This window comes from Corapipo altera, unplaced genomic scaffold (genome assembly GCF_003945725.1).
Source record: "Corapipo altera isolate COAL_440 unplaced genomic scaffold, ASM394572v1 127008, whole genome shotgun sequence".
NCBI classification, from domain to species: Eukaryota; Metazoa; Chordata; class Aves; order Passeriformes; family Pipridae; genus Corapipo; species Corapipo altera.
In genome coordinates this window covers 1-12,439 of record NW_020885545.1, presented here as the reverse complement: position 1 = coordinate 12,439, position 12,439 = coordinate 1, and the positions used below count along the sequence as shown (strand labels likewise).

General features: G+C 46.9%; 1 protein-coding gene across 1 annotated transcript; it reads right to left on the bottom strand.

Annotated features, from left to right (window-relative positions):
• Positions 1–1,408: 1,408 nt before the first annotated feature.
• On the bottom strand, positions 1,409–11,497 carry LOC113940592 (voltage-dependent N-type calcium channel subunit alpha-1B-like; the record flags this gene model as incomplete). Its single annotated transcript, XM_027631750.1, has 4 exons — positions 1,409–1,481; positions 2,353–2,484; positions 7,280–7,392; positions 11,385–11,497. Coding segments are annotated over 4 exons (431 nt in total), but the record flags the coding sequence as incomplete, so codon positions are not given.
• Positions 11,498–12,439: the final 942 nt, after the last annotated feature.

Below are 12,439 nucleotides of genomic sequence, written 5' to 3'. Positions count from 1 at the left end.
GTGTGGTATGTAATTATAATAATCAAGTAATGTAAAAATTATGTTATTGTTATTGCTATTATTATTTTTATTATCCAAATGCCTCTGGGAGGCTGCACTGAGTTAACCCAGTGCTGTTGGGTTTTGCTGGTTTTAATTCACAGCTCTGACATTCTGGACAAATGTCCTAAACCCAACAGTGTTTTCCTTCACCCCATATTTATCTCAAGGAAATATTTCAGCTAAATATTCTCATGGACAACCGTATTCCCAAAGCAAAATCCCATCAACATTCCCGAGCCTGACTGGGGCTTAGTTCCTGCTCGGTGGCAATACCTTTTTGTATCTTTAAGCCCTTTCTTGGGTGAGCACTAAAATCCTGTGCAAATATGAATTTGCAGTATCCTGGAGGTCAGGGCAGAACCTGCTCCCCAGCTGGGGGAGAAGCAACACCCACGGGAAGAGCTCACAGGACACGTTTGCTTTTAGATTCTTTGTGTTAATCCAAAAATCATCATCAATCCCTCTCTTTTTTTGCCCTTTTTGGGCCATGACACTAAAATACAAAATACCTGAGTTAAACCTCGCTGAGTTGTGTGTAAGTTGGGCTCAGCTCGAGCCCACCCCAGGAGTTTGGGTGGGATGAGGTTACAAATGCTGGGCGGGTTCCACAGACCCAGGAGCAGCAGCCCCAGCTTTTACTGGAACACCTGAAGTGATTGTTTTTAAAAAAACAATTGTTTTGTTTTGTTTTTTTAAAAAATTGGGGTTTTTAAATACAAAAATTTTATTTAAAAAATACAAAATTAAATACAAAAATTGTATTTCAAAAAGATACAAAGAAAACAGCTGCGAAGTGAAGCTTTTCAATCCCAGCATCTCCCAGAGCTGCGAGTCCCTCCCACCATCTCCTGAACTCACCCGAGGCCGGTGCCTCTCTCGTGGAAGGCAATTCTCACCCAGCATTAACTTCTCTGGACTTATTACTGGGCCAAATCCTGCATTATTTCCCTGCTGCCTGCAGCTCCCTCAGGCCTCTCTGCTCATTAAATTATGGCAAAAGTGCAGCAGGTCAAGCACTGGCTCATTCCAGGATCCACAAGCCAGAGCTGCCATCCCAGGGCTGGGAGACAACAGCCTGGGCACACACAGACTTTAAGAATAGCACAGAAATATCTATTTTATCAATATTTTTTCCTCCTAGCAAAAAATCTTTTGTTCTACTTTTCTTTAATTCCACAGCATTGATTTTTAATTTGATTTTTTTTAATGATGTGTTGATCGAGCAGCGAAGCAAAACACGTGAAAAGGAAGGATTTCTTTCCTAAATCCCACAGATTTTTGAGGACCTCTTTTGCCTTCCACAAGCAAGAGGAGATGCCCAGGAATTCCTCTTCTAACCCTGCCCCAGGCCAAGGTGTGGCTTTACCTGGAACACGGTGAGGATGGCGGCGGGGAAGGTGTCGAAATTCGTGGTCGGAGTTTCGTCTTGGAAATTGAACCTGGAGAGAAGGGAGAAACCAAAAGCGGAGCAGTGAGGGCCAGGCAGCTCCCAGGCATCTCCTAATCCCCTGGAACGTCCCAGAAACCCAGTCAGGGAGCAGCATTTGTTCCACCTGGCAGTAACAGCCCAGGCAAGCACAGCAGGGAACACGGTGTCTCTCAGAAGGTGCTCAACAGGACCATTAGCAGGAACTCAATCTCATTCCCAGAGAAAATTCAGATGCTTCGAAATTCGTTTGCAGCCACAATTAAAATGAACAATCCAAATCTCAAATGATTTTTGCCAAACAACCCATTCCAAGAAGTTTTCGTCCTCCGGTGCGAAAGCCCAAATTGAAATTACCCTCTTAGTAGATAATTTCTTTTTAATATTTTAAAGATATAATAGCAATTGACTGAGGGGAAAAAAAAAAAAAAAAGACCAAATAAACCCGTGTTATTTCATTTCAGAGTCAATGCTGGGGTTTAAATGATAATGCTGTGATATTTCGTGCTGGAAAATTCACCACAAGTGGCATTTCTAATGAGAATAATCAGATTCAACAGCACCATGTTTTCCAGCAGAAAAATATTCCAAGTGAATGAATACATTGTCACCCTGGATATCAGGGAAAGAATTTGCCTTTCCCTCAATAAAAAGTGATGCCTTCGCCAGGCCTGTTTCTTTATGGGGGTATGTGGGGACTGTGGGATGACAAAAGGGGCTTTGAATTAGGGTTGTTCTTTCTTAGGGAAGAGTTCGGCTCCAGGTAAAACCACTGGAACAGGAACTATTTTCCTATGAACTTCTCAGCAGCCCAGGAAGACTGAGAGTGCAGCAGGATGTGACCCTTCCAGCCCTGCAGCCCCAGGATGAATAATTAGACTTACTGTCCTCCAAAGAGCTGCATCCCCAGTAGAGCAAACACCACGATGAACAGGAACAGCAGGAAAAGCAAACTGATGATGGACTTCATGGAGTTCAGCAAGGAGACCACCAGATTCCTCAGGGAATTCCAGTACCTGTGTTGGAGATCAGAGCAGCCAAGAGAGAACGTGAGTGGGGGAAGAGCCTTTGGTGAGAAACAAATACGAATTATCTCCCGAGCGATAGGACGAGAGGAAATGGCCTCAGGTGGCCCAGGGGAGGTTTAGGTTGGATATTAAGGCAGCATTCCTTCCTGGAAAGGGTGGTCAGGCATTGGCACAGCTGCCCAGGGCAGTGGTGGAGTGCCCATCCCTGCAGGGATTTAAAAGCCCTGTGGATGTGGCACTTGGGGAGGTGGGCCAGTGGTGGCCTTGGCAGTGCTGGCCAACAGCTGGGCTTGATGATCTTGAAGGTCTTTTCCAACCTGACTCTGTGATTTTCTTACTATAAAACAGGAGAAGAATGACAAGGAATATCAGCCTCTTTAAGCTCCCTTCTGCTGTTGGAAAACACAGCTCATGGAGTGGAAAATCTCTTGGAGAATCCTGAGGGCAGAGGTGGTCACTTGGTGTGTGTGCACCCACACTGAGTTGTGTGCAGTGAATGTTTGGGTTAGTTCCTCCTCTATCCCCTTTCCTGGGATAGATTTTGACCTTCTGGCATCTTCTCATCCAGCACAGCAGCCAGATGAGAACTAAAATGCCCCGAATCATCACGGGTATCAAAAATCTATCAACATCATGAAGGTGACACTGAAGGTGGGAACAGTGAATCCAGCTCTCCATAACACACAAATCAGGAAAAAACACCTCATTCCCACCAGGACATCTCTGTGGTGTGTCCTTCCAACCCATCCAAAGCCAGTATCAACCAGTGGATTTAAATTCCCACATATTTAGACACTCCTGTAGGAGTTTCACACCCACATCAGTGCCCAGCCATGCCTTTGGTGGGGGGAAATTCAGGTGTTCAGGACAGAGCCTTGGAGGGGGGAGAACAAATCCAGGATGATAATTCCAACGTGGCAAGAGGGAATTCAGGCTCAGCCTGAATCTTGACTGACACATCCAAGTCACATCTGGCCAGATAGAGAAGATGGTTTGGTTTTGCCTCCCCTGTGCCCGGAGGCAGCTCCTGGCACACCCACAGGCAGGAACGTGGAGTGATGGCAGTGCTGGGAAGGGTCTCGGAAACAGCTCTTTCCTGCCTTTATTGCCCTGCTGAGAACAGGCAGGGAGGTTTATATTAGGAAAACTAATGAGTCAGGAAATGCAGAAAGAGCTGTGCAGCTCTTTGACGAGCTCCTTTTGGGCCCAGATTCTTGTGGAACAACGGGGTCGGAACAGGCAGTGGGAAAGGAGGGATTTGGAGCCATTTCACGTGTCCTCTGCTCAAAGTTGGGAGTCTGAGGCCATGGGGGAGGAATTTTTCCCTCTTTTTCTCCAGTGGCCTCTCTCATTTCCACTGCCTGGCACTGGGAGCTGCCCTGCAGAGCTGAATGCCTGCCCTGAGTGTCCTCCTGCTGCAGTTTGGGGTTGGATCCACACCCTGAGCCCATTCCTGCAGTGTGGCTGTGGGTCCCCAGCAGAAGGAAGCCCATGGATTTGTCAGATCTGCTGATGGGGAGAGAAGCTAAGAGCTGGAGTCACCATCCCCTTTCCTTTGTGTGTTTTCCCCCTCTTCCTTCCCCCAGGTGTAGCTGGGAGGACTGAACCACCCCATGTTCCTCTGTGCTGGGGGTGATGCAACCACATCCATCCCAGGAGAAGTAGGATGTTACACTCCCATTCCAAGAAAATTGACTTCCATAATACAGTGACAGAGGTTTCAGGATAAACTTTGGTCTCTCAGGAGAATATCTCCAGTGGAAATGTTGCGACCAAACCTGCTCAGGGTCAGTCCCAAAGCAAAAGGGGCTGAGCTGCTTTCCTTGGAGAGGGAGGATTTGCTGCTCCCACAGCTCTACCCTGCTGGACACAGCAGCTTCAGACCAAACCTGCCTCATCCAAGGGCTTCACACCTCACAGGGAACACAACTGGACCCAAAATCCATGGGAGCTGGAGGCTCTACCTTGTCCTGGAATAGCTCAACACCAAACCCTGACCCAGAGCACCAGGATATTCTGAGGAGCTGCATTTCTGCAACGTCAGTCCCTGTTCAGTTCTGCCATGGCAAAGACAAGCACATGAAGCTGGTTTGCCCTTGTCCTCCCTGCTGAATTTTAGCCCCTCTCAGTCTGTATCCCCTCCTGGTGGATCCTGCTGGCACCTTTCAGGCCGGCTGGAATTTCACTTTTTAACTCTTGCTGTCCATGGTCACTCTGATTTAAGACTGGGATTGAAAAGGTCTCATCCCACTGATTATTCAAAGCACGATTTTCTGTCCATGGTCACACTGATTTGGGATGCAGGAATCAAAATAATAATTGGATAATCCCACTGATTATCCAAAGCAGGAGGACTGAGTTTAACTCAGTTGGTTCAAACTTGGTTCCAAGAACACCAAGGTCAGGTTCAATCCCCTGTTTGGGCCATTCACTCGAGAGTTAGACTTGATGATCCTTGGGGGTCCCTTCCAAATGAGAACATTCTGGGATTCTGGGACTGCAATTGGCTTCTGCTGAACGTGGAGGGAAAATAAACCAGAGCAGGGAGTTGCAGAGAGAAATTCCTACGGAAGAGATTGAAAAAGGAGACAGGAAACTACTGAGGGTCAGGGTGTTCTCACAGCAAAGGCTGCAATGAGAGAGTGTGGGCAGAATCTGTGCCTGGTGGCAGCACTTTGGTGGCTCTCATGAGTCATGAGAGGACTGAGCTGTGCAGCTCAAACCTCGGGATAATGTGGGATCATCCCGTGGGAGCTGCAAGGACGTGGCTGCTGGTCACGCAACCGAGCACATTCCTGTCGTGTCAGGTGAAAATTCCACACAATCAGGTCAAGGGAACATCAGGATCAAGGGGGTGACAAAGTCACTGATGTCCTGAGAAAGGGGGAGCCCTGGGCTCGGTTTGTTGAGTTAAATCTCTTCTCCTGAGAAACGAGCAATAGGACAAGAGGGAACAGCCTCAAACTGTGCCAGGGGAGGGTTAGGGTGGATATCAGGGAAAAGTTCTTCACTGAAAGGCTTGTCCAGGCCTGGCACAGCTGCCCAAGGCAGTGGGGGAGTCACCATCCCTGCAGGGACTTAAAAGCTGTGTGGATGTGGCCCTTGGGGACAGGGGTTAGTGGTGGCCTTGGCAGTGCTGGGGGAACAGTTGAATTCGATGCTCTTGAAGGTCTTAAAGATCTTTTTCAAACTAAACAGTTCTTGTGATTCATCCCTCGATCCTACTGGCTAAAAGGAATAGTCAAAACTCACAAAAAAAATAAGATTTTACCTTCCAAAAATGGCCAGAATTTTGAAAAAGCACAACACACAATCAGACACAACAAATCTCAGTAGCTGGGGATAAAATTATCTGCTGATGATTCATTGCTCTGAATTTCCTACAAAACCAGGAGCTTCCCATACATAAGATTAGTGCAAAGGTAAACTACAGTGACATTTTTTGGTGCAGGTACCCACCTATTTTACCAGACAATCACAGAAACTTAATGTTTCCATCCCCTTTTTCCTGGAGTACAACAGCTGACACTGCATCACACACAAATCTGGGATCTGCACAATCCTGAACAGATACAAACCAGCAAACCCCCCAGAGCCAACAAAACCTGGGCCTTCAAACAGCTGCCAAAGCTCCTGGTGACTTCCAATGATTGGTTTGTTCCAGTGCCATCACCTGGGCCTTATTTATTTCAGGCAGTTGTGCACGAGGGGTGTTTTTGGCAGGAGTTCTTATTCCTCCTCCTGTTCCTTCAAGCCAAGGAGCGTTAAGGGAGTGATGGAAAGAAGGGAGAGCCGAGGAGGAAACGGTGGAAAAAAAATAAGGTGGAAAACAACAGCAGGGGCACCTAAATATGTCATCAATTTGCACACCAGGGCTTGGAAAGCCTGCAGAAATGGCTCTAGATGGGTTTCTAAATGGCACAGGAGCTGTTTGCTGATGCCAGAGCACATTAACGTGAGGCAGGAGCACAAAAACAAGGGAAAAGCTGTGGCAACACAACTCCAGTGAAAATTCAACCTCCCAGACGTGCCCTGAGCAGACACAGCACAGGCAGCAGCAAAACTCTGCCTATTTGTGTCAACACAGGGGCTCAGGCAGCAGGATTTAGCAGCCAGCAATACCCAGGGTATTTGGTTTTCCAGTTCCCAAATCCTTCAGGAGCAGCAGATGAGGACAGCGAGCAGCTGATGGGACTTAGAAAGTCAATAAGGAATTTGTTTCTTTTACCACAAGAGTTAAGGGGGAACATAATGAGGTTTTTGTTTTAAACAAGCCCAGAAACAAAGCAAAAAAAGGATATTTTCCTGCAGCCCATCATTACACTGTGGAACCCTCTGCCCAAGGGCAGAAAAGCCTGTACAGGAGGCTGGGGGGAAAAAAGGGCTGTTAAAAATCTTTGTGGATGCAAATACAGGCTCAGGAACTCCCAAAATTTCCAGCTGCCAGAAACCTCCATTGCCCAGCCGAGGAAAAGGGCAATTCTGCATCTGCAGTTCCCTTCTGCTCCTGCTCCCATCAGGACCATCCTAATGACATGTCAGGACAGGCTTTTGTACCAGCAAAACCAGGGGTTTGGGGCATAGTTTTGGGGGTTTTTTTCCCCTCCAGCTTCTGGTTATTTATTTACTTATTTATTTATTGTTTATAAATATAAATAATTAATAAAAATATAGATAAATAAAAATATCAACAAAACCACTCCTCCTTGCAGTGGGGTTGGTAATCCAGATTTCATGTGGTGCTAGAAGGCTACTGTGAAAGTGAAAAGGGAGCTGGACTTACTTTGTTACTTTGAAAATCCTCAGCAGTCGAAGTGCCCTCAATACACTGATGCCAAATGAGGTTCCTGGTTTCACTGCAGCCCAAATGACTTCAAATATACTTCCCACGATGACCTGCAAGAAAAAGGTTGTTTTTTTTAATATCCATAAGGCAAAACTTCTCATTTCTCTGTTGTGAGGCCGAGGAAAGCCCAGGAATCAGAGCTCAGGCTGTGATGGTTTTCTTAGGAAAACTTCAGGAAAATCATAAATTGGCCAAGAGCACTGGAAATCCCTAATTTAACCAAGAACACTGGAAATCCCTAATTTTACCACTGGAAATCCTTATCCCAACTTTCTGCAGCCCAGACTGAAAAAGGGCAATACCCAGCAGCAGAACACATTGGGATCTCCCATACACAGTCAGGAACTTATTCCTTTTTCTCCAGCAATCAAACTACCTTAAAATAACCTTTTTGGAATGACACTGTGCTTTATTATTGTATTTTTTTTAACACTGGCTCAACTGCAAATGCCAACACTTCGTTTTCCCACCCCACAGAGTGGGTCTGTGCAGAGATCCAGGGGGGCACTGCCCCGTCCTTCCCTGCCCATCAGAAGGACCAAAAATCTTCACCTGCAGCAGAACAGCGAAGCTCCGGGTGAGATCCACCAGAAACTTCTGGCAACTGAGAGTGTTTAGGAGGGCAATTAAAGCAATTGCTGTTGTGAGACCCCGCAAAGCCTCCAGCACACACATCCAACCAGCTGCCTCGGGGGATTGACAAAGTCGTCCCAAATCGAGGTGGATTTTTTTAAGTCCTGTTTTGTTTCGGCTGGGGGGTTTAAGGACGGCAGGGAATTAACCCGGAGCAACGGGAAAAAAAACCTTCTGAGAAATCCTTCATTACCAAAAGGACAAAGCAGCAATGGGTTAAGCACAGCCGGAAAGGGCAATTATCTCCGCGCAGGTTGCTGCACAGTTAATAAGATAAAACAGGCATTTCGCTGCCAATTGCTGTTATTGCTCACATTAACCCGGCATCTCAGAGCTCCCACTGCCCCTGGTCCCCGGGTGGGCAAAACACACCATAAACCCTCTCAGCAGAACCCAGCAAGCAGCTGGTTTGTGCTGGGGGAGGGAATGTTAACAGGGAGCCAGGGCTGGGTCTGATACCTGCAAGAAACGCTGTGCCCCGAGCTTCAAAAAAACAAAAAAAAAATCAGGTACACGGCAGTTGCTCATCCCTTTTGTCCCATCCGAAAAAGAAGGAGCTAAAACTTCTCTCCCGCAGTTTCTCACTCTTGGGAATCCCTCGTGAATCAGCAAAACCCTTCCCTTGGACCTTCCACATGTTACACTGATAATTAATTATCTCGGCATCCCAGCAGGGCCTCCTGGGAGCCCGTTTCACAGGAGACCCCTCTGGACTGGGACTCCCAAGGCTGATGTTGCTCTGATTTGTTGTTTCGCGTTTTGCATTTGAATGGTTTCGTCTTGACGGTTTGTCAGACTAAACTGGCTACAGATCTATGTGATGTTCTGGGGGCTGGAAGGTGGGTGAGGAGGAAGAAATATAACCAGAAGTAGGATCCCTGCGGATTCTCCGAAGGAGGAAGAATTAAAAACAGATCAACAGCTTGAACCTCCTGGGAAACACTCTCAGAGCTCGTTGCCAGCGCTGCACAAACACAGAGAGACACTGGGGGGTTTGTCTTTGGCCGAGTGCAAGCTCCTAAATCACCTGTCCCTGACTGGCAGGTGCAAGGGCTGGTTGTGGGAGGAGCATCCCGGACACAGGGATCCAAGGAAACTCACAGCCGGCTTGGAGCTCACCTAATCCATTGGTGAGAGACATCAGCCTGTTACCAGGGAATTTAAACAAGGCAGTGATATGAGAAATAAAAATAAGGTGTTTATATTATGAGAAATAAAAATACGGTTCATATATATATATATATATAGGCATAATGTGAAGTTGTAAGATATCCAAGTTCCACAGACTGAACTTGGGTATCAGGGTCATTTTCAGCCAGATAAGGGCCATCCAAAAGTTCTTAAAAATTAAAATCTTTTGGGGCCATGTTGCACACGAGGTTCCTTTTCTCTTTGGGCTAAGAACAAAGGAAGATCCATCATCTTTGACAGGGGATGGCTCACAGCCAATTGGAATAAAGGGAAAGCCCCTTTTCAGAGAAAAGAAACCTTTTTAGGTAAAAGTGAATATATTAAACTTATCTGAAAAAGGGTGGGATTTTGTGAAACTATAAAATGTGTGGAATTTAAATCCAAATGGTCTTTTTCCCTGGAAATTCAGTGAGAGAAAGACCCAGCATGCTGAATAAATTCTTCCTTGTTTCTTTGTTCCCTGAGTTTAGGTCTTCTTCCTAAATTTAAAAGAGGGATTTTTCCCACACAGGTGATCCCTGAGCTGGGGGCTTTCATCTCAAAGTCAGTTCACTCTGAGCTTTCCAGCCAAGAAGAGAGTGAGTTGTTTCTACTCCTAGCCTTGGATTGAGGAGAGGTCACTTCCTGAAGGTGAGAATTCCTCCTCCCTCGAGGGAATTTTGCTCCGTGGGGGAGGAGAGTCACTCCCAGCATTCTGACAGACAAACAGTAGAACCAGCAGACTGAATCTTAGAGAGCAGGGCTGGATGACGTGCACAGTGACCTGAACTGTTCTCCCCTTGCCCCTGGCTGGATTGAGAGCTTCATATCTGCTTTGGTACAGAAACCTCCCAGCCCCAATCCTGCTCTGCCCACGCTGAAGATAAGAGACAAGTTATCCTCTGTGAGGACAGATTACAGCCTAATAGCTTTTAATGAATAAATTACCATCCACACACCATGTCCTTTGTTAGATGGAGCCAAAAGCAGCCCCACTATTCACACTTCAGAGCTGTAGTTTGAGCCTGGAACTGTGTCCAGTTCTGGGCCCCTCAGTTCAGGAAGGACATTGAGGTCCTGGAGCAGGTCCAGGGAAGAGCAACAAGGCTGGTGAAGGGACTGGAGCACAAGTGCTGTGAGGAGAGGCTGAGGGAGCTGGGGCTGTTCAGCCTGGAGAAGAGGAGGCTCAGGGGAGACCTCCTCACTCTCTACAGCTCCCTGACAGGAGGGGGGAGCCAGGGGGGGGTTGGTCTCTTTTCCCAGGCAACCATCAGCAAGACAAGAGGGCTCGGTCTTCAGCTGTGCCAGGGGAGGGTTAGGTTGGATATTAGGAAGAATTTCTTTGCAGAGAGGGTGATCAGCCATTGGAATGGGCTGCCCAGGGAAGGGGTAGATTCTCCATCCCTGGAGGTTTTTAAGACAAGACTGGATGTGGCATCAGTGCCATGGGCTGGGAACCACGGTGGGGTTGGATCAAGGGTTGGACTGGATGATCTCTGATGTCCCTTCCAGCCCAGCTGATTCCATGAATCTCTGACTCTGGATGTGGGTTATTGCCTTCCCGTCACAAATCATGGGTTTACTCTTCTCCTTCTGGGCACTGCAAAGAGCTGCCTGTGCATCTGGAGGGAAAGGCCGTTCAAGGGATGACAGAGGAGATGAGCAGGAAGATGTGTGGGGTTTTTGTCCAGTTTTTGTCTTTCAATCACCTCATTGAAATGGGAGGGAGAATCTCCCCGGGCAATCAGAGCGTTGGAACACCCCAGAGTTTCTGAGGAAATGAAACCCCCGGCTGTCACTTTGCCTCCAAAAAGGATGATAACGAGGGGAAGCTTAACGTGTTTAACTGCAGTTAATTTATGCAACCACTGCTCCCTGCAGAAGAAACACTCCCAGCACCATTTCCCATGGATTGCCACAGCCACCCTGGAATGCCCATCCTGCTGGATGACAGCAGAGCCACACAGGGACTTTTTTCAAGGACATGGAGTGCCAGGACAAGAGGGAATGGTTTCATGCTTAGATTTGATATAGGGAAGGAATTCTTCCCTGTCAGGGTGGGGAGGCCCTGGCACAGGTTGCCCAGAGAAGCTGGGGCTGCCCCATCCCTGGAAGTGTCCAAGGCCAGGCTGGACGGGGCTTGGAGCAACCTGGGCTAGTGGAAGGTGTCCCTGCCTGTGGAAGGGATGATTTTAAGTTCCCTTCCAACCCAAAGTCTTCTGTGATTCATCTTACTCACCCCAAAGTCAAAGCAGTTGAATGAAGAGTGGAAGTAGTTCCTTGGCCCCAGTCCATACATCTTCAAAGACATCTCAGTAAGGAACAGCCCCAGGAAAACAAACTCTGCAAAATCTGGAAACAGGGAAAAAGAGATTAATTAGCCCATGAGACCTTGGTGGGCAGATCCCTTCATGTGGGGAACAATGGTATTTTTGTACAACCCAGAGTGACTCCTGGCAGAAGAAAATCCCTCTGCAATGGCAAACAAGAGCCAGAGCAGAGTTTCCCATCATTATTTCTGTGTGTCCATGAGCTGTGAGCAGCCTTCAGGAGCTGTGCTGTGGAATGGTGGCATGAGTATTAAATAATATGCTCACTGTTTTTATAAAGGAATTTCAAAGGAAGCCTCTGGATCTACTCTTTCTAAAGGTCTAATTTAATTGCACAGATAATGTTTTGCAGTGATGTGTTTGGGCCTTCTGTACTCACAAGAGATGGACACTTTTGGGTGTGGGGTGTTGAGTTTCTGTAACATACTCTGCTGATAAAAATACCTTCCTATCCAACAGAACTGCTGACTCTGAGGGCTCATATTCAGAGGTGTTGTGTCTACTGTTACCACATTTATTTTTATTATGCCTTTATAGCCCTATAACTGTGGAAGAACAAGTTCTGTTTCCTTTGGCTTCACATATCACAGGCAAATAAGCTGTGAAGCTTTTGATGGGAAAATTTATCACCCATGATGAAACAAAGGGCTGGAGACTTCAATTTCTAGCTGAGGTTTTCAGGACTTGAAGCTACAGAAAATACCACCTTTGGCATTTTAAGTTTGGATCGGGAGGCCAATTAGCAACAGCAAGAATAAAACATTAAAAACAAACAAAAAAAAGGGCCAAAAAACACCTCCACTGCCAAAACAAACCCAGTAGAATAAGGCAAACCTCTCTCTCTCTGGAGAAGAGATGAAGAAAAGAATCAAACCTCAAAAGGTGGAGATCAATCACCTCTCTCAGTGCAGCACGGCAGGCTCCTGGATGTTGGAGCAGCAAAGTCTCCTGGAATTTCAGTTTT